Below are 23718 nucleotides of genomic sequence, written 5' to 3'. Positions count from 1 at the left end.
TTCTGCCAAACATTTAAAGAGGAAATTATACCAGTTCTGACTCTCTTCCAGAAAACAGAAGACAAAATACTTCCCAAGTTATTTTATGAGGCTATATTTAACCTAACATCAAAATCATGCAGACAGTACATGCAAATAAAACACAAACAACATCTCTTGTAAACATACACACAAAAATCCTCAGTGAAATATTAGTAAACTGAATCCAGCAGTATATAAACAATACTACACCAAGACCAACAGGTAATTATCCTGGGAATTCCAGGCTAGTTTAATAATTAAAAATTAATCAGTAATTGTAATCCCCCATATTACCAGATGAAAGAACTAAAGCCATAGGAGTCGTATCAACAGATGCTGAAAAAGCATTAGATACAATTTAACATCCCTCTAAAATAAAAATGCTCAGCCAACTATGAATAAAAGGAAATTTCCTTATCTCAATAGGGGCATCTACAAAAACTGTCTACAGCTAACATAATTAGTGATGAAAACTTAATGCTTTCTTTGTAAGATTGTAAATATGGCACTCTCACACTCTTGTTCAGCATATTACTGGAAGCCCTACCCAGTACAGTGTGGCAAAAAAAAAAGTAAAGAAAAGGTAGAGATTATAAAGGAAGAAATAAACCATCTATTCAAAGATGACATGATTGCTTCGTAGAAAATCCCCAAAAATCTACAAAAAGACTACTAAAACTAAGTGAATTTAGCAGTGTTACAGTGTACAAGGTTAATATATAAAGATAAGTCATGTTTCTATATACTAGCAATGAATAGTTATAAACATTTTAAAGTACCATTTACAATAGCTTCGATTAAAAAAATAATAAATACTTAGGTATAAGTTAACAAAATATATACAGGATCTGTATGCTAAAAACTATAAAGCACCAAAGAATGAAATCAAAGACCCAAATAAATGAAAAGACATACTATGATCATAGATTGAAAGACAATATAGTTAAGATGTCATTTCTTCCAATAAACACAATTTTGATAAAGTTGCAGCAAGATTATTTTTATAGACATAGACAAACTTTTATACTCTGGATGGTATATTCAGAAACCAATCTTACCTCCTACTTTCTTTCCATTGCTACATCTTCACTCTTGTTTGAAAAATACTTCATTTAAAAACAAAATGTTGACTTCTTATGGTAATATTTTTTTGTGCAGTACAAACGAGCCCTAATCTAAGAGCTAGAAGACCTAGGAGATTTGGGGCAATTCACTTAATGTTTATAAGTTTGTTTTCTCATTTTAAAATAGCTAAGAGGGAAATCCAAGATGGCAGAGGAGTAAACATTGTGCCTGCTTCCTTTCATGAACAAATTAAAATTACAACTAAATTATAGACCAGTCAACATGGAGAACCATCTGAAATCTGGCTGAACAGAAGTTTTATAAATAAAGATATGAAGAAGAAGCCACATCGAGACTGATAGGAGGGGTGGAGACACAAAATGGGCTAACCTCAAGCCTCTGTGTGGCAGTTGAGAACCAGAAGAGATATCTCAGCCTCAGAGATTCCCCCCAGAGGAGTGAGGGACGGCAGCCCCGCACCAGCCTCCCCAGCCCAGAGTTCTGGTGCTGTGAAGAGAGGAACCCCCACAAGATCTGGCTGTGAAAAATAGTGGGGATTCCGACCACTCAGATGGGATGGAAGGCTGTGGGAAACCCAAAAGTCCTCTTAACGGGACCCCACACAAACTCTTTTACTCCTAGGCACTCACCTTGGGCTCCAGCAGACGGACAGTAACTCAGGGGGTATTGGAGACATACGGGAGGCAGACTGTTTTGTGGCTTTGTGACAAGGGTTAGAGGACAGTTGGCATTTTTCTTGTAAAGGGTCCGCCTCTCCTGCAGACGACAGGTGGCCGCCATCTTTAATATGTTGAGCCCTTCCCTTATGCTTACGGCCAAATCTGAGTCTGTTTGGTCTGGTTAGCTCGGCTGCTCTGTCCTGCTGAATCACTGGGACCCCGCCCCACCCAACTCCCCCAATGTCAGAAGCACTTTCTCCAAGAGCAGCCAGCCCCACCGACATTGCACTATTTCTTTAAAAACTATCAGAGTCTGACAGGTAGCAGGCAGGCCGCGATTGGCCTTGGTGTGCTTTGAGACTTTTGCTGAGTAGCTTGAGTCTCAGCACTGGCACCAAACCAGAATTTACATTATCCTGGTGACCACAACTCCTCCCACTCTAGTGACACCCTGAGACTGCCTCACTCAACTTGCATATCATGCAAGCCTTTATCAATGGCTGAACCTTAATGGAGTCAGCAGGTAGCAGCAGGCCTCAGGGTGTCCTGGCAATTTGTGGACTACCTCAGGCCAGGTACTGATGTCAGACATCCCCAGTTCACAGTGTGTCCACTCCCACGTGCCTCCAGGGTTAGCACAGGCAGTAAACAACTGCAGATCATATTGTTGCTCCTACCAGGTAGCCCCTGGCTGGTCACAGGCAGTAGGTGACCTGAGCCTGCACCGGAGTCCCTTGCAAGAGGCCCCGGAACCCAACATACTTGGAGGTTGGCTTCAGACCACAGCAGAGCACCACCTAATTAGCCAAACAAGCGGCACACCCAAAGGGCAGTCTCAACAGGCACCAGAGCACACTGGGGCAAATCCCAGTGTGGTAAGGTAAGTGAGGTAAGCCTCCTGCGCAGCCCATAAGCTGTTGATGTGGCAAAACTCCACAGCCAGTGGGTCAGTCCCACCCACTGACATGCCAATAGCTACCGAGACTCATCCATAACAGGAGGGCACACACAACCCATGAAAGGGACACTCCTGGAGCACCCAGAGCAGGTGACCAGGGAAATTGTGCCACTGGGCCCCATAAGGCACCTACTACATGAGGCCACCTGGCCAAAATTGGCAGACATAGCAGATCTACCTAATACATAGAAACAAACAGAGAGGCAGCCAAAATGAGGAAACAAATACATCCCAAATGAAAGAACAGGAGAAAACTCCGGAAAAAGAACTAAACGAAATGGAGACAAGCAACCTACCAGATGCAGAGTTCAAACCAATGATTATAAGAAAGCTCAAGGAACTTAGAACTTCAACAGAGAGATAGCAAGCATAAAAAAGGACATAGAAACCATATAAAAGAACCAGTCAGAAGTGAATACAATAACTGAAATAAAAATTCATTAGAAGAAATCACCAGCTGACTACGTGAAGCAGAGGATCATATCAACGATTTGGAAGAGAAGGTAACAGAAAACACCTAATTGGAACAGCAAAAAGATGGAAGAATCCAAAAAATGAGCGTAGTTTAAAAGACCTGTGGGACAACATCAAGCCGAAGAACATTCACAACATAGTGGTACCAGAAGAAGAGAGAAAGCAAGGGATTGAGAATTTATTTGAAGAAATAATGACTGAAAACTTTCCTGACCTAGTGAAGGAAATTGACATACAAACCCAGGAAGCACAGAGAGTCCCAAACAAGATGAACTCAAACAGACTCACACCAAGCTACATAATAATTAAAATGGCAAAGGTTAAAGACAAAGAGAGAATCCTAAAAGCAGCAAGAGAAAGGCAACTAGTAACTTAAAAGGGAGCTCCCATAAGACTCAGCTGATTTCTCAACAGAAACTTTGCAGGCCGTAAAAGATTGGCACAGAATAGTGAACGTGATAAAAAGCAAGTATCTATACTAAGATTACCTAGCAAAGCCATCATTTATATTCAAAAGAACAGATAAAAAGTTTCCCAGACAAGAAAAAGCTAAAGGAGTTCATCACCACTAAATCAGTATTCCAGGAATGTTACAGGGACTTCTTTAAGATGGGGGGGGGAGGGGATAAAATTATGAATAAGAAAATGGCAATGGCTACATATCTATCAACAGTTATTTTCAATGTAAATGGATTAAGTGCTCCACTCAAAATACATAGTAAAGCTAAATGGATAAGAAAACAAGACCCTTACATATGCTGCCAACAAGAAATTTACTTCAGATTGAAAGACACAGAGACTAAAAGTAAAGAGGATGATTATTTCATGAAAATGGAAATGAACAAAACAAAAAAGCTAGGGTAGCACTTATATTAGACAAAACAGACTTAAAGCAAAGGCTATTACAAGAGACAAAGAAGGACCCAGTAATCCCATTTCAGGGTATTTATCTGAAGAAACCCAAATGCTACTTTGAGGGGACCTGTGAATCCATATGTTCATTGCAGGATTGTTTACAATGGCCAAGATGTGAAGGCTGCCTGGGTGTCTGTCGAGAGAAAGATGGGATAAAGAGGAGGTAGTACATATATACAAGGAATAATGCTCAGCCATGGAAGAAAAGTTCTTGCCATCTGTGGCAACATGGATGGACCTGAAGGGAATTGTGCTGAGTGGACTGTCAGAGAAAAACAGATGCAATGAGATTTCACTTACATGTGAAATTTAAAGAAAAAAACAAACTCAAATACAGAGAACGTTTTAATGGTTGCAAGATGGGAGGGGGTTTGAGGATGAGTGAAAAGAGGGAAGGGATTAAGAAGTACAAATTGGTTGTTACACAGTAGTCATGGGGATGTAGGTTATAGCATAAGGAATAGGGTTAATAATATTGTAATAACTATGTATAGTGTCTAATTGGTACTAAATTTGTTGAGGTGATAGTTGGGAGGGAGTTGGATACGGTGAAAAAAGATGAAGGGGTTAAGAAATACAAATTGGTTACACAGTAATCATGGGGATGTAGCCTTTTTCATAAGAAATATTGTTAATAATAATGTAATCACTGTATTGTTTCAGGTGGGTACTAGATTTATAGGAGTGATAGATGGGAGGACGGTTGGAGGTCAGGGTGAAAAAAGGTAAAGAGAGTAAGAAGTACAAACTGATAAGTACAAAATAATCATTGGGATGTAAAGTAAAGCATAGGGTATATAGTCAATAATATGGTAATAGCTATGTAGTGCTGGGTGGGTACTAGATTAGTCAGGGTTAATTTCTTCAATTATACAAATGTCTAACCACTATACTGTACACCTGAAGTTAATATAAAATAATAATGAATGTCAACTGTAATTGAAAAATTAAAAAGGGGAGGAAGGTAAAGGGGAATAAGGGGTTCAAATCTCCAGGTATAAAACAAGTCATGAGGATATAATGTACAGTATGGGGAATACAGTCAATAAGATTGTGATAGCATGGTACGGTGTCAGATGATTGCTGGACTTATCATGATCACTTCTTTAGGTATATAAATGTTGAATAATTATGGTGTACACCTAAAACTAATACATTGTATGTTAGCTATATTTTAATAAAAATCTTTAAAAAATAAAAGAAATCCCAAACACCTATTTGAAAAGATATATGTACCTCTATGTTCTTGCAGCACAATTTACAATAGCCAAGAAATGGAAACAACCAAAATGCCCATCAATAGACGATTGGATATAGAAGATGTGGTACATATATACAGTGACTATTACCATGCCATAAAAAAGGATGAAATCTTTTTTGCAACAACATGGATGGATCTAGAGGGTATTATGCTAAGGGAAATACATCTGACTGAGAAGACAAATACCATATAATCTCATTTATATGTGGAATCTAACAAAATAAATGAACAAACAGAACAGAAACAGACCCATAGGTCCAGGGAACAAACTCATGGTTACCAGATGTAGGGGTTTGGAGGAGCTAAGTGAGAAAGGTCAAGGGACAAAGAAGGACAAATTGGTAGTTACAGAAGAGTCTTGGGGATGTAAAGTACAATGTAGTCAATAATGTAAAAACTATGTATAATGTCAGATGGGTACTAGACTTATTGGGCGCATCAGTTCATAAATTATATAAATATTTTAATCACTACGCTGTATACCTGAAACTAATATAAAATAACACTAAATATCAAGTATAATTTTAAAAAATTAGTCATGGGGATATATAGTACAGCATAAGGAATATAGTCAATAATATTCTAATAACTATTTACAGAGTCAGATGGGTAATAGACCTAGTGGTGTTATTTGTGAGGTATACAAATATCTAATCACCATGTTTTGTACAACTGAAACTAATAAAAGTAATTACAAAATAAAAAATAATAAAATAAAATACTGCTTACTTCATTTGTAAAGATCTGATGATCCAATGGAAGGAAATAATTTTATATGTTAAAAAGTGCTTGGTAAATGTAAGTTATCATTACTATTATTAAAATTAAGATAAACCAGTATTTTATGGTATCTTATGGCAATTGAAAGAGCTTCATCTCTGAAAATTGTTATAATTTCTAAAATTAATGCAGAATGAATAAGGACTGTACACTAAAGTTGATTACACTCTATCATACATTATTTAATTAAACTATTAATAGACTATAAGATATGCTATTACAGCAAATTTTGGGTACATGACTAAACATGTTAGTACAAATAAAAGGTCTGAAAAAACCATCAGGAAAAATAATAAGCGAGATACTTCTTAAGATTTAATTTTAATTACGAGGGAATTCAGTTTTAGTTAAAGCTGTAGTTGTTTCTTTCTGTCAGTAGATGCCAGTAGAGTTCTTTTTAATAAAAATCAAATAGCCTAAATGGTTACATAGCAACAGCTTCCTGGTCACATTACCAAATATAGAAATATTGCTCTCAAGAATAAATATTCTACTTTCTATAAGGACTTTGTAACAAATAGAGACAGTTTTATTGGGAAAAAAATGTTCAGATATCAAATGTAGAGTATTCTAGGTATTCATCCAGTGAGGCTTACTTTTTTTTAAAAATAATTTTGTAAGGTTTATGCATTTTTTAAAAACATAAATTAATCTTAGTGTCCAGTTAGGAATCTGAAATATCTGCACTAAAATCAAGCAACATTGAATATAAGTCTTGCTAAATATGTTGTGTTAAATATGAATATGGTTGCGATAAAATATTAGGATTAGTTGGTAAGGGAATACCATGAATAATATTTTGAAGAAGTTAATATGTCAGAGATGAGTGAAAGGAGTGTTTGAAAGCAGGGAAATAAATTGTTTTAGAAATTCACATTTGCACTGATAAAAATGGAACTCAAAGCCTGAATAAAATTTACTAACTGACTGAATATAGAGAAAAGGAGTTTAATGACCTTGCTTCTATTACTGTTTTTATATTGAACAACTATAGTCTGATCATAAATACAATTAAAATATTTTCAAGTGTTTGATGATTCTGCTTAGACCTTTAATTTGTTAAAAATGAATGGATACTTATACAAATATTTGTTGAGTATTTAATACATCTATTGCATTTAGGAGTGCAAGTAATTCACAATTTGAAGCATACATTTATAAATAGCAAATTTTAACATGAAATTATAAAATCAATGGAAACAGGAGAGAGCAGCTTAGTTTTCTAGGAAATATGTGGGAAACTTCAGTGAGAGGGAATGACATTTGTGGAAAGCCTTGAGGTTGAATAGAGTTTCTCTCAAGAGAGAGCAAGTCAAAGAATCCAGAATTTTATCCACTTCTACCCATACAAAGTCCATGGTCTGTAGATGTTTATTAAAGACTGCAGACTTGTTCAGTGTCTGTTTTGTGTTAAAGCACTGTCAGCTGTTAAACAATTTATTATTATATATACATTTACACAGAAAGTAACAAATTTAAGAAGTTTAGTCATAGATATTGTTGCCTATTTATTTAGATTGATACTAATTTTATTACACAAAACAGTGTACACAATTGAGCTGTTATTTGGCAAAATTCATTAGTCAGTGTTTCGTGTGTGTGTGTGTGTGTGTGTGTGTGTGTGTGTGTGTGTGTGTGTGATGTCCCCATTTGATTACATTTTTGTTACTATTCTATTTGTCAAGTGGCTGGCAGAAAACTTGGACCAAGAATTTTTTTAGATAAATTTTAAAAGACCCTTCCTTCTTTGCTCCTTTCCTTCCTCCCTCCCTTCCTTCCTTCCTTCCTTCCTTCCTTCCTTCCTTCCTTCCTTCCTTCCTTCCTTCCTTCCTTCCTTCCTTCCTTCCTTCTTTCCTTCCTTCCTTCCTTTTCTTTCTTTCCCTTATTTAGACTTTCCAAAGAGAAAACCACACAAATTTCTCAAGTTTTAATTAGTGTAAAAAGGCAATTACTCAAAATCATTGTTATATGTCACAGATTACTTTTCCCTACAAGTGGACAATGGCAAATTTTATTTACTTTTAATCAAAGGAGCTATTTCTAAGTGAGAGCCCTGAATCGGGTCAGGTAAACTGTAGTTCTCAGTGTTAAGTTTAGAGATTAAGATGTCAGTCAACTAGAAGTAATTTTTTCCTCTCAATTGAAATTTGCTGTGTCTGATTTTATATAATTTTAAATCTTATATTTTGTACTTTAAAAATTTTTTTTAAATGTTTTAAAATGTACTGTTCATAGGCACTTGTCAATGTATTATAATTTTGATAAGCAATACTGACATACTAATTTTTTGTAGTTTATGTATATAGTAAACTAAAATTAATGAGTTAGCAACATTCAGTTCTTTTTTAAAATGCTAGTTCAGATTTTTTTTAAAGTGTATGTCTTATAAATTTGTTTTGCAAGAGTTTTGTAATACCTGTTCCATGCCAGTTTTTGATGGAAAGTTAACTGCTTATAAAGATTCATAAAATATGTATATTAGCTGATTTCTTAGAAAAAAACGTGTTTAACATACTATATTTGGAAAGTGGTTTGGCTTTAGTTGTTTGCATAGGGTTGTAATACATATTTAACTAATTTCCCTTTTTTAAAGAAATGTTTTAGCCTATTATGTATATACAAAGCATTCACCTGTGTATTAATATTAAAACACTGTTAAACATAGACCCTTTTAGGCCAAAATTTCAAGTCTTTAAAATCCCCACCCTAGTTGAGATGAAGAGTTTGGCTAAGAAAGGCTCAGTAATGTGCTGTTTTATATTAACAGGAAACAGAACAGCAGTAGTGGTTTGAATACCCTGCAAACAGGAAGTTTGACACATGCATAGCTCTTAGCTTCTGTGTAAGGAGTTGTTGAGCTCCTCCTGGAAATATTTTCAGTTACTTTAAGTAAAGTATAAATGCACATGAATGGCAGCTTATAGAGAACTATCCTGTAACCAGTATACAGGTACAACTGCTCTTCAGAAATTGGAAGGTTTTGCTAGCCGATTATTTCATAGACACTCAAAAGGTACTGCACATGATCAGAAAACAGCTCTGGAAAATGACAGCCTTCATTTCTCTGAACATACTGCGTTATGGGACAGATCAAGTAAGTTTTTTTTTTCATGGTACGTTATATCTAGAAGCTAAAATACTAATTGGAGTTTTAGGATAAAACAAAGAACTATGTTTTGTTTGTCTTTTTAAGATTTGCACAAGGACATTTTTGCAAGATCAAGTTGAAAAAATTCCACAAAAACTTGATAAGTTGAGCCGAATCATGTAGTTCATTGTTTAATGTTTTATCTACAACTATTTAAGTTGATTATCAGTGGGAAACTTTTCTACAAATTTTTTCATCATTCTAGTGTATGTTACTGTTTTTTTAATTGTTTTTCTTATATAAAAGTGAAATGTCTAAATTTTACAATGATCAGTTTATTTTTAAAAATTTCTTGGATGCATAAGCCTCAAAATTTGAAAGTGGCAAAAACACTCTTGAATTATTAATTACATTTCTATTTTGTTTGCCAACTTTTATTTTTAAATGCATGTGTGAAACTTATTTCAGTTTTACAAGCAGGATTTCTAATGTAAAAGCATAGTATGATTAGTTTATGTGAAATCTTATTTATGACATTTTAAAAACCAAAAGCACTTATAATTATATTTATGTTACTTATAATTATGGTTAAAGAGAGGAAAAGTTTATCCATGCATCACATTCTTTTCAGGATTGTTAAAAGGTTTGGACTTACTGCCTCCTTTGCTAAACTGGTGATATGTAACCATTTTTGGTGACATGCATTTTAAAAGGTAAATTTCACCTGTAAACAATACCAGTACCTCCATTCCACATATCACCTTGGATCCCCACCCAAGGTATTTTTGTCACTGATTAAAGGAACAATAGAATTACCCTTAGTACTCTTGCCCTTTTTGGTGTGTTTGATCATCAAATAGCAATAGGTTTTGCCTCTTTCTGTTTATATATTCCATAGCAGTTAAGGAAGAAAATTCAGCTTAAAAAAAAAAACAAAAAACAAGAGTTGTTTACAAAATTTACTCCTTGGTTTATACAATACCTTCATAGTTCTATAGAAGAGTATTTGAATATTTTTTTTTTTTTTACTCCATAGAATTAGTTTACCCTCAAACTATTTTAGAGAGAAAGTAAAGAACAAATACTTGTATAGCTTTTTTTACTCTAAAGGTTTTTATTATTTATAATTAATTCTTATATACTCATAGCAAGTTGATAGATGAGGAATCTCAAATATCTTTAAGTTAATGAACTAATGAGTATGAAAATAATAGTACATTGTTACCATGCAACAAAAGTTTGATATTCATTCTATTTGCCCCATTCTGTTAAATTGTCATCTGCTAAGGCCTTTTGGAAATCCTGTTTATGCATTTCAAGGATCTTTTAATTAAAAGTTCAATGAAGAATGAGGACAGTACTTAACTAATATCTATTTCACTAATTTCTGTTCCTCCAAATAGAGCATGTTTAATAAATGTATCTTGAATGAATATGATGGGTTTTTAATAATTAAAAGTTATATTTGAACTATACTCTCACCATTTTCAAAATGTATGAGGCCTGTGATGTTTTCTGAAACACATTTTTAAATCTAGCAGTGGACGGTAATATCATGAGCCATGATTTCTTTTGGGAAAAAACTGACTGATATATTGATGTCACAAAATAAATAGAATCACTGTGAGGTAACAGGTAAAATTAGGTGCAAACCTTGTAACTGCAAATAATAGGCATGACATAAGTAATAGTAGCTGAGGTTCATTAATCAAGTGTTCTATCACTCTTCTTTCTTTCATATCCCAAAAATATCAAATATACACAATAATTTTATATATGTAATAATGAGTATGGTAAGCTTGGAACTCTTGTTTCCTATTATGGAATCTGTTGACAGAGGAGAATACACTGGTGTAACAGAAATAGAGGAATCCTATCATTGCACATTCCAGGGTTTATTTTTGTGGTGGAAACACAAATTTTTATTCATTTCTAGAATGAGTTATGGAAGGAGTTTTGACCATATGAAGTTTTATACAAACCACATTCTTCAAAGCTACTTAAAGCAGCTTACTTGCATGACTTGTTTTACAAGCAAAAGGAATGTTATATCTTCTGATAATACATACTCCAAATATGCTTGCTCCAAAAGTGCTATTTTAAGAAATCAACTAAGCAGAGAAACTACACGTATTTTTTTTAAAAAATTATGTTCATGAACTATTGAGTAGAGATTAACTACCAATTTAGGCAAAAATGAATTTAACAAGTTTTACTTCAAGTTTCTTTCTTCTCCAGTGACATTAAATATAGGAAGAATGCAGAATAAAGGCCACATAGTGGTTTCCAGGTGACTTAAATGTGTTTCATCTTGTACTACTAAATGTTTGATAATATAAATGTGTAACAGCTAATTCCATGTACATGTACCGTGTTTCCCCGAAATTAACACCTAGCCAGACAATCAGCTCTTATGCACCTTATAAGATGCATATATAATCAGCTCTTATAATCAGCTCTTATAAGACCCGGTATTATATTATGGTATGTTATGTTATGTTATATATTGTATTATACCTGGTCTTATATTATATTGAAATAAGACTGGGTCTTATATTAATTTTTGCTCCAAAAGATGCACAAGAGCTGATTGTCCGGCTAGGTCTTATTTTTGCCGAAACAGGGTAAGTATGTGAAGTTCAAAAGAAAAACATGGAAGAATTCTGCTTTTTGTTCTGATTCAAAATAAATGGGATTATTAACATTTATTGAGTTCTCTTTCTAGCAAATTTATTATAGCTAGCTTTTAATATTCTTTTGTTCATAAGTGATGTATTAAGTAATATAATGCAGAATTCGATGAAATTTTGAATCTTTTAAATCTTGGACTTTATACATTTGAATATCTAATTACAACATTTTAAGAACTGAATAGGTGAATACCATCAAACTCTTTTCCTATCCTAGGCTATTTCTCGGCAGATACAAATCCATTTTAGTGAATCTTAGATTTAAATACTATATTGAACAAATAAGCAATTTTGTGTATTGATTTCTTCATATAGAATTGGGTAACTAAAATGGTTATAACAAACCACTTTATCTAGTCAGTTTTATCTCTCCAAAACTCAGTCTTTCAGACAATTCATTTCCATGGTTATTTCCTAGTCCACTGAATCTGTATCATTGTAACTTCTAAGCTAGAAGAACTTTCACATTATATTTTTATCTACTTTTTCCATCTGCAACTATTCCATAAGCTTCTTGATAGTAATCAATTTTTACTCATTTGTCAAACTTTTTTAGTATTTACTAAACTAGTCAATAGACAAATCTTGGGGGAAAATAAGATCTCATTCTTACCCTCAAAAATAAAAGTAGGAAGAGCAAACATACAAACAACATAATATTGAAGGCATAGTGAATGGTTGCTTTAAAATCTATAAATAGCTTGTTGTGGGAGTTTAGTGTAAGTAGGATTTAACACTAAAGAGAAGATGGGACCTTCATATTGAAGAAGGAATAGAATTTTGAGACTCAGAAGGAGGAAGTTATTATAATAACATAAATATGTGAAAATACGAAAACAGGATTTACTTAAAAGATAGTAAGATATTGTCTGGAAAAGCATTCTATCTGATCTCAATACCACACGGTATTGAGAAGGAACAGCCTTTACCAAATTTCCAAGAGTTTTGTTAGATCATTCCCTCAAACTAATGAATGCCTATCAGCATTACATTTACATAATTAAATTGTCCATGGAAGTGATTCTTCTCACAGCTAAGATCTGCTTTAAGCCAACTATCTATTCTTAGAGAAGCTTTTGGCAACGTTTTTTGGTTTTTATTGAAGTATAATTTACATACCATAAAACTCACTCATTGTAAGTGTATAATTACTAATCAGTTTAACAATAAATTTATAGACTTTTGCAGTCATAACCACAATTCAGTTTTAGAACATTTCCCATCTCCCCAAAAAGTTCTTTTGTACCATTTTGTAATAAATTCTCACTTTTATCTCACCCTGGGACAGACTCTGGTCTGTTTCCTGTCCCTACAGATTTCCTTTTCTGGATATTTTATATAAATGGAATCATACAACAATGTAATCTAGTTTTTCTGGCTTCTTGCACTTAGAATAACAGTTTCAAGATTCATCCATGTTACAGAACATATCAATGTTTGGTTCTTTGTTATTGCTGAATTATACTATGTTTGAATATAACACATTTTGTTTATCAATTCAGCAATTAATAAACATTGTTTTCAGTTTGAGATTATTTGGATAATGTTACTATAAATATTTGTATACAAGACTGGGTGGATATATGCTTTCGTATCTCTTGAGTCTGTATGTAGCAATAGAATTTTTGGGTCATTTGGTAAGTTTATGTTTATATTTTTAACTTCCAATTTTGCTTTTTTTTTTTCCTAAGTGGCTTTACCATTTTACTTCCTACCACTAGGTACAGTTTCTTCACTTCCTTGTTGTCCTTATTAATACTTGGTATCGTAAGTCTCTTTGATTATAGCTATTCTGGGGTATGTGAATTGGTATTTCATTATGGTTTTCAGTTTGTATTTCCCTAATTACTGATGATGTTGAGCATATTTTCATGTTCTTATAAGCCATTCGTACATCTGCTTTGGAGAGATGTATTTTCAAATCTTTTATCCACTTTCAAAATTAAGGGTTTTGTCTTCTTATTATTAAGTCTTAAAAGTTCTTTATATATTCCAATCACAAATTCTTTGCCAAATACATAATTTGCAAATATTTTCTCCAGTCTGTGATTGTCTTATTTTCTTGAGTGATGTCCTTGAAGAGCAAAAGTTTGTAATTTTAATGAAGCTCAATGTATAATTTTTTTCCTTTATAGATTGGATTTTTGGTGCCAAATCATAAAAATCTTTGCCTAACCCAAAGTAGTGAAGATTTTCATTCTATGCTTTCATCTAGAAATCATTTCTTTGAGTTAAATTTTGTCTATAGGGTATAAGGTATGGAGTGAAGTTCCTTTTTTTACCCTCCTCCACATGGATATCCAGTTTTTACCGTACCATTTGTTGAAAAGCCTCCTTTCTCCATTGAATTGTCTTGGTACCCTTGTCAAAAATCAATTGACCACAAATGTCAGGGTTCACTTCTGAGTTCTCAGTTTTGTCCCAATGATATATAATGTCCCAAATGAAATATATATTTTTTGTCCCAATGATATATAACTCTATGCCATACCACACTGTCTTGGTTACCGTAACTTTAAAATAAAATTTAAAATCAAGTAGTGTAAGTCCTCCAACTTTGTTCTTTACCAAAATTGTTTTGACTGTCTAGGTCCTTTGCATTTCTATATAAATTTTAGCATCAACTTGTCAGTTTCTGAAGAAAAGCTTGCTAGTTTTTTAATAGAGATTGTATTGAATCTATAAATTAATTTGTGGAGAATTGCCATCTTGAACGTGAAATATCTGTCCATTTATTTATATGTCCTTTAATTTCTATGCAGTGTTTTCTATTTTTTAGTGAACAAGTCTTGTTAAATTAATTTCTAAGGATTTTATTTCTGTTAATACTATTGTGAATGAAGTTGTTTCTTAATTTCATTTTTTGGATTGTTTGTTCCTAGTGTATTAGTATGGTTTTTATTTTTGTATATTGATCTTATATCCTATGATGTTGCTAAACTTATTTAGTAGTTCTACTAGTTTCTTCGTAGAGTCCATAGAATTTTCTACATATAGACTCATATTGTCTGCAAATAAAGACAGTTTTATTTACTTATCAGTCTTTATGCCTTTAGTATATTTTTTCTAACCTCATAGCACTGGTTAGAACCTCCAATACAAAGTTGCTTAGGAGTGGTGAGTGCACACTTCCTTGCCTTATTCTCAGTCTCGGGGAAAGCATCCCATCTTTCACCACAACACATGATGTAAGCTACAGATTACTTCCACTACCCCCACACACATGTCCTTCATCAGCTTGAGGAAGTTCCCTTCTAGTCCTAGTTTGTTTGCGGTTTTGTCACAGGTATTGGATTTTGTGGGATGCTTCTACATGTATTCAGATGATTATGTAGTTTTGTTTTTTATTCTTTAATATGGCATATTCCATTAATTGCTTTTCAGTATTGAACCAACTTTGCCATGCCGGGATAAATTCTACATGGGCATTATGTATAATCCTTTTTATATACTGCTGTATTAGGTTTGCTAATGTTTTAAGACTTCAGCACTATGATGTATTGGTCTGTAATTTTCTTTTGATCTTTGTCTAGCTTTGTCTAACGTTGATACCAGGCCTCATAGAATAAGACGGGAAGCGTTACATCCTCTTCGATATCCTGAAAATGTTTGTTTGGATTGGCATTATATCCCTGAATGTTTTATAGAATTCCACAGGGAAGCCATAGGCACCTGAGCTTTTCTTTGTGGGAAAAAAATTTCATTACTAATTCATTATTTTATTTGTTTATAGGTCTTTTCAGATTTTCTATTTTTTCTTAAGTTAGTTTTGGTAATTTTTTTCCTATGAATTTGCCCATTTCATCTAAGTTATTTTATATAAGTCGCCTATTTATAGTGCTCCCTTAAAACCTTTTTAATTTCTCAGGTGTCAGTGGTGCTGTCATCTTTTCATTCCTATATTTGGTAATTAGTATCTTCTCTGTTTCATTTTATTTTGTCATTCTTTATTTTAATTTTCGGTCAGTTTAGTTAAATGCTTATCAGTAAGACTTTTGGTCTCATTTATTTTTCTATTGTTTTTCTATTTTTTTATTTCATTGAATTCTGCTCTGATCTTTTTGGTTTTGGTTTATTTTGCTCTTCTTTCTTGCTTTTCTTAAGTGGAAGCTTAAATCATTGATTTGAGAGCTTTCTTCTTTTCTAATACAGGTGTTTAAAGCTATGAATTTCCCTCTCCTCTCTGCTTTATTTATATCTCATAAATGTTGATTTCTTGTAGGTTTTTTCTATTCAGTTCAAAATATTTTCTTATTTCCCTTATGATTTCTTTGTGACTTAAATCCAAATATATGGGGATTTCCAAAATATCTCTGTTATTGATTCTTAATTTAATTCTGCTATGACCAGAGAACATATCTTGAGTGATCTTTTAATCATTTCAAGTTAATTCAGATTTGTTATATTGCTTAGCATATGGTTAATATGGAGAATTTCTATGTGTGCTTGAAAAGAATGTCTATTCTGCTGATATTAGGTGCTATTTTTTATAAATGTCCACTTTTGATGGTGTTATTCAGGTTTTCTGTATCCTTGCTAATTTTCTGTCTAGTTTTTCCACGAATTATTGAGAGAGGAATATTGAAATCTTCAACTATAATTGTCAAATTATCTAGTTCTTTAAATTCTGTCATTTCTGTTTTAGCATTTTGGGGACTCTTGTTCAATGCATTTCTAATTGTTAAATCTTTCAGATGTATTGGCCCTTTTATCATTATGAAATGTCCTTTTTTTGTCCAGTAATATCTTTTGTATTAAAGTCTATTTTATCTGATATTGATATAGGTACTCCAGCTCTCTTATAGTTACTATTTACATGGTATGTCTTTTTCTTTTTAATTTCCACCTATTTATGTCTTTAAATCTAAAGTGTGGCTCTTGTACACAGCATATGGTTGGACCTTACCTTTTTATCTAGTCTAATAATTTCTGCTTTTTGATCTATATTTATTTCATTCACAATTAATGTAATTATTGATATGGTTGGATTTACATCTTCCATTGTGCTGTTTGTTTTCTCTTATAGACTTTTTGTTTTCACTCCTCTCTTCCTTTTTTGTTAAACAAATATTTATAGGGTGCCATTTTAATTCCTCTTTGATTTTTTAAACTAAATGTTTAATATATTTTCTTAATAGTTGATTACGGTGTTACAATATGCATTTTATCTTCTCACAATCTAGTTCAGAATAGTACTGACTTAATTATAGTAAAATATAGCTACTTTGACCCAATATAGCTCAGTTTCTTCTCCAGTTTTGTGTTATTGTTTTCACAAATATTACATGTATATTTTTATAAACTCAGCAATGCAGTATTCTAATTATTGCTTCTTACAGTTTTAAGTCCTTTAAAGAAATTAAGAGAAAACATAAAAATATGTACTTATGTAGCTTTTACTTATATGTTTACCATTTTCAGTATTCTTCATTTCCTCTTCTTAATTTAAAAATAAATGACACTGAATACTGTCTAGTGTCATTTATTTTTAGCTGAAAGAACTTTTTTAAGTATTTCTGCTTGCAACAAATACCCTTTGTTGTTGTTTATCTGGGATTTGTACATTTCACCTTAGTTTTTGGAGGATAGCATTCCCAGACAGAGAATTGTTGTAAACTATTTTTTTTCTGTTTTCTTTTAGCACTTTGAATATATCATTCCACTGCCTTCTAGCCTCTTCTATTTCTGTTAAGAAGTTATGATTAATTGTATTGCTTTCCCTCTGTACATGATCAGTCATTATTCTTTGACTGTTTTCAAGATTTGCTCTTTGTCTTTGTCTTTTAACGACTTGAATATGATGTGTTTAGGTATGGATCTCTTTGTGTTTACTATACTTGGAATAACTTAAACATCTTGGATCTGCAGGTTAATTTTTTCCATTAAAACTGGCATTTTCAGCCATTATTTCTTTAAATATATTTTCTTTGCCCTTTGTCTCTATCCTCTCCTTCTATGATTCCCATTACATACTTGTATGTGTTAGTAACCTTGATAGCCTACAGATTTCTGAAGCTCTATTCATTTTTCTCCTATCTTTTGTTCTCTGTATTCTTCAGACTGGATGATTCCTATTGGTCTATCTTCAAGTTCATTGATTCAGTCTTTTGTCCTCAAATCTGCTGTTGGGTCTGTGTAGTGAGTTTTTAAGTTTTGGTTGTTGTATTTTTCCAAGTCTATATTTTTTATGTTTTAATAGTGTCTCTTTTTATATTGAAATTGCCTTTGTTATATCATTGCCATCATGTTTTCCTTTAATTCTTTAAACACCACTTCCTTTTATTCTTTTGATGTATGTGTCATAGTTCTTTTGAAGTCTTTTACCTGCTAAATTCTATATCTGGGCCCATATAGTGACGTTTTCTATTGACTGCCTTTTTTCCTCATTATGGATTACATAATGTTTTTTATGAAAAAATGGACTTTTTAAAATAATAATTTTGTAGGAGTTCTGGATTCTGATTTTTTTCCCCTGAATGTTGTTTTTGTTTATGTTTTATTTTGTTTTTAATAACTTTCTTGCCCTTAATCTGTGGACTGTGTTCCCCATGGTGTCTGGCTGCTGATTTCGCTGCTTGGGATTACCCAGTGTCTGCGTAGTTGTTGTTAGTCAGTGATTAATCAAAAGTTGTATTTACACACTTTGAGCCAGTCTATGCTGATGGAGTGGTTTATGGGTTGAGGAACGCATTCAATCTTCAGACAGTTTTCAAGTCTGTACCAGCTTTAACTTTCTGCTGGGCCCTCTTGGGTCTCCCCTATCAGATAGTTTCCTAGTCAGCCAAAGATATGTGGGGAGTTTATCTAGGCCCACTCTGCCTCCCTAATTTCCATTTTTTATGTTGAACTTCTTGCTATACCACCAGTTTGCTGTATACCTCTACCAAGGACACACTTCAGACTAGCAAAGATGGACATTTCCCTGTTCATTTCCTACTGTTTACTTTTTTTTATTGACAACATCGCTTGTTTGGGATTCTTTGGACTTCTCTTCAAATCAAGTGAGCCCTCTCTGGCAGCAAAGCTGTTGGTTGTCATGGCCAGCCCCGCCCTGATAGAAGTACGATACCGACAGCTGTGGGGGAACAGGAGCAGCACCAACCAATAATATCACACACTCTCCTGTTCTTACAAAAAATTCAGCAGGTTTTCATGAATAAATGCTTCTCAATTTGTTATCTGTGCTTGCTAAATTTCTAAAGTCATGACACTGTTGTTGTTGAGAGTTTTGTTCAGCTCATAGTTGTTTCTTGGGGAGAAGATTTGCCGACTTACTTGTTCCCTTGTCACTGGAAGTCGTGTCTCACCTGGCTACTTTTAAAATGGCATATTCACTTGCTGAAGTTCCACTTAACAAGGCATCATTCTATAGAACATTTGTACCATTTTGGTACAAATTTTTGGGTCTCTGGGAGTCAGAAAATTCTGTTCACCATGCCATGCCATCTGCCCACCTTGCTATACAATCTGTCATCTTAATCTTTGATGTAAGGAATTTTGCACTTCAGTAATGATTGCCAGAAACTTTTTTTGTGTGTTCTCCTCTTTTGAAAACCACCTAAGTGGCATCTGACACTGTTTGTAATGCTGAATTTAATGGAAGTTTATAAATAAGTTGTTTTATGATATCCTTTAAAATAAAGATATATAAAGTACTATATTTTGTCTCTTCTGTAATACAGAATGTTTAAATGGTTAACATTTGTGCTGCAGTATAGCTTTCTGGCTCATGAAAAATGAAAGCTATCAGCGATCTGGGCAATAAGATTCATCGCCAATAGTCACTAGCAACAGCACACAGCATTTTAATATCAGTGAGGTCCACAGCTAGCAGTAAGAGCTGGTGTAATTGAAAGACGTTTAGGTGCAATCATTCTGCTGTTTGTTCCTTGCCAGGTTCAACATGGGATTGTGTGAGTATTGGAAGAAAACAGCAATTTTTTTTATATCTTTGAAAGATGTAAGAACGGTGGATAAGTGCTTAAGAAATATGGTAATTTTAAAATCATGTGGCTTTAAAATTAAAAAAAAAAGGTATTTTATTTGCCTTGGTTAATTAAAGCTTTAGAAAAGCTACTCCTTGGTTACAAGTGAACCGATAATTCTGGTCTAATGTTGCCGTGGTAACAACTCATGCTGATATAATTGAGAACATCTTATACATCCTGGTTCGAACATTTTCTCCCTGCCATTTTGAGTTGTTCTAGTGGTATATGAAAGAGGTTAGGATAACTAGATTGAAAGAAATTAAATCTAGTTATACACATCTTTGGCATTAATTTGATGTTTACTAGTGACATCTCACGCTGGGCAGTTACGCTTTGCTTCTAGGGGCTTTCCTTTTCAAAACAAAAGAAAGCTCTTTTCATTTTTTGTGTGCTGCATGTTCCAGTGTATGTGTTTACACCATCGGCTTCTACCTCTAGAGATTAGCATAACTCCCTTTGCTGTTGGATTGTTGTTTTGAGCAATATGTTTTGGAAAGGTTGGTTTTCATCATGAGTGGTAAGTATGCTTTCTGAGACTCTGAAGCTATTTTTATATTTTTAGAAATCTTTAACTATAAGAGGAAATAATATTTTTTAAAGGAGCAGTTGTACAGCCAGAACTACAGTGAATTATATCTTCTGTTGATGCTTTGCATTTAGGCATTAATTTGCTTTTAAATTAAGAGCTGTGAATAACTAATACTACTGTTAATAATCAGTTCCTAAATTTTTTTAGGTTTGATTTATTATGTTTATTAGATACTATTGTTACTGTGTTATAAATTAGTAGTGAAAGACCCACCATGATAGGAGAGGAATTTTTTTGTATCTAATCCTGAAGGTGATTAAACTTTCTTCTTTTTAGCTTTGTTATTCTAATAATTTTTGTTAGCTGATTTTTTATATGAAAATGCTAATCTTGAATAAAATGTTGCCAAAATTTAATTGACTTATTGGTTGCTTTTATGTAGAATTCATTCAGAAATAGGGGTTTAATGATGAAATAAATATGTACATTTTGGTTTGGGAAGCTTTATTAACATTTTTCAGAAATATTATTTTAGGGAAAATAATTTGTTAGAATAAGTACTTTTGTGATAATAAGTTTTCTTTTCGTTTTTATAACATGATTTTTTTAATTCTAAAAATGTTTTTTTTTTAGAAAATATACTATAGTATATACTGCACTCTATCACAGGGTGAAAGCTATTCACTTTAAGCCAAAACTGCAGCTAAAAATAGATATCCTGTTGTTAGAGTGAGAAATATTTGCTTACAGCATAATTCATTACTATCTTTTTGCTTAACTTAACTTAAAAAGAGGATATTTATAAGTTAACCTTTGAATCAGATTTTTAAAAGAAGTATTATATGTTTTTTCTTGTAACATAATAGTCTATAATTTACACTTAAAAGATTTGGAATTGGAATTCAGAACCTGAGAGAGTTGAATTTTTGTTGTATAATGATAGAATTCAAAACAGCTGAACCTTTTCTTCTATAACTGAAGATCACCTAATTATTGTCAAATATTTTTTTATCCTACTGCAGTATAACATCAACCTCTTGCACACTGTTAAATACTTGCTTAGAGAATGTTAGACATTACAATACAAATTTTACATGCTAGATATTAAGAATTAATTATTATTATCTTGTTATTTTCCTGTTAGCAAATGAATATTTCCGATTTCGTGTTTTAAGTTTGGGCTGATATCACCAAATCAACATGTTACCATTTCTTAGAATTTCTATGGATATCAAAACTGAATATACCTGGTAATCATACTTAAAATATTAGATTTCTCTGAATCTAGCCAACGTGTGTTTTCTCTTTGAAAGTTTTGTATATAACAGAATCTTTAGGTAACCACTGTGGTGTTCTAGACGTTTTACAATTGGATGTGTTCGTTTTAGCTGAAGAAAATTGTTACTGGTGTTCTGTTGCTTTATTTTTCTTTCAAGAAATCTATGGATTAGTCAGATAATATTTGATATACTTGATCATATCGGCATGCCCTTGCCTTTTCTACCATAGGAATCATAGTAATCACAACTAGGTATTCTGACATTTTCAGAATTGTTCAAGTTTTACCCTTGCTATAAATGGTTAAATGCCTTGGCCATTGTAAATGTGGAAAATTACAAATGAAGTGTGTTTTATTTGTAAAAATAAGCAAATGCCAGACCTTCATGTCTTAGTCTATTGCTCTACTTGTAGTATTTATGTAAATGTGGCACTCTTCTGGTTGAAAAGCTATTCCTTTTTTCCTGCCTGCCGATTAAATGTTAGTTTTCTCTAGGAACTTATCTTTGGCCCTCTTTTAATACTACATTCTATCTGAATGATTTCATCCGTGCCCATATCTTTAGTTGTTACCTGAATGTTTCTTTCAAAAGTGAATTCTTTCTTCCATCCCAAATCTACTCCTTTTTCATTGATTCAGATTTCTGTTAATGATCCCACTGCCCATGCAGGAACTTAAAACAGAAACTTTGTAGTCATATCTAACTTGTTTCTTAACCCCCAAACATGCTCTCAAGTCATTAATTTGTTTTGATTCTACATCAGCAATGTCTCAGAAATCACTCAATTTTCTTCAGTCTCTCTGACATTGGGAATGCTTTTAGGTCAAACATTCTATATCTTCTTAATCCTACTACAGTAACTGCTTCACTTGTCCCAGCTTTTAGTTTTGTATCCCTCCAGATCATTTTTTCATGCTGACATTTTTAGAAAGCAAATATTCCTATTCCTTAACCCAACGTGAAACCTTTCAGTTACAGGTGTGATCTCTCAGATAAAGGTCAAACCCCTTAGTAGGTCATGTAAGATCAATGACTTAGCTTTCTGGCTTTATTTACATCTCTCATAAAATTCTGATCTATCCACACATATTATTCTGATCTATCCATACATATTATTCCTTGCTACTGTTTCCCCGAAAAATAAGACCTAACTGGAAAGTAAGCCCTAGCATGATTTTTCAGGATGACATCCCCTATACATAAGCCCTAATGCGTCTTTTGGAGTAAAACTTAATATCAAACCCAGTCTTATTTTCGGGGAAACACGGTACCTTTTTATATTTATACCTTACCATAAAAATTCTGAAAAACACCTATACTTTTAGTGCCTCCATCATTGACTCTGTAGAGTCAGGTGAGAGTACCCTGTACTCTCAAAGCAAGCTTATAAACTATAACAATTATTTGTATTATATTGAAATTATATATCAGCATGGCAGTTTCCTTCTCCAACCTTTGAACTCCTTAAGTCAATAAATGCCGTGGTGATCTCTGTGTTTCCAGTAGTTGCCCCAGTGCCCTAAATACAGTAATGAAGTCATACATTTTTGTAGAATAAGTGAATGACTAAAAATTATCCCCCCCTTTTTTTTACATATTTGAATACTTTTCTTACATTATCAATGAAAAATAGCAATCATTTTGTTTATTTTTTGTAAATTTATATGCTTATCAGAATATAAATAGCATCATTATAGCAACATCCTCAGGTGAGAACTCTGATTTGTCCACTTGTAGTTGAAAGCAAATCTCTAAAGAAGAAGGCATTGACCTTTATGAATTACAGGACATTTTCAGATTTGGGCACAGGTACTTAAATTGTCCATTCTAGATCTCGATTGAAGATAAAAGAACAACAACAACAACCGAACAACAACAACAACAAAAACAACCCTGGGAAAACAGTGTATTAATTAGTTCTGCAGTTAAGGAAGAGTACTTGACCAGAAATGTACAGTATCAGACTGACCATCAGACACCAAAGTTTAA

At 33.0% G+C, this 23718-nt stretch overlaps 1 protein-coding gene across 9 annotated transcripts in view; it reads left to right on the top strand.

Moving 5' to 3' along the window:
• PRKACB (protein kinase cAMP-activated catalytic subunit beta) overlaps positions 1–23718 on the top strand; it is a 104166-nt gene that overhangs the window by 37867 nt on the left and 42581 nt on the right. Inside the window, exon 2 of one of the 9 annotated variants that reach the window (XM_081055745.1) lies at positions 9098–9248. The exons of 3 other annotated variants lie outside the window; for them this stretch is intronic. In XM_081055745.1, coding sequence (XP_080911871.1) covers position 9248 — 1 coding nt within the window. In that variant the 5' untranslated portion in view covers positions 9098–9247. Of the gene's footprint in view, positions 1–8934; positions 9249–19717; positions 19846–20014; positions 20438–23718 lie in introns of those variants that run through there. 5 more of the 9 variants (XM_081055737.1, XM_081055742.1, XM_081055739.1 and 2 more) reach the window with 5 other exon arrangements.

The sequence above is a fragment of the Rhinolophus hipposideros genome, assembly GCF_964194185.1.
Source record: "Rhinolophus hipposideros genome assembly, chromosome: 8".
In the NCBI taxonomy this organism is placed as follows: domain Eukaryota; kingdom Metazoa; phylum Chordata; class Mammalia; order Chiroptera; family Rhinolophidae; genus Rhinolophus; species Rhinolophus hipposideros.
The sequence above is the reverse complement of the archived record's forward strand: the minus strand, read 5'-3'. Positions and strand labels throughout refer to the sequence as shown.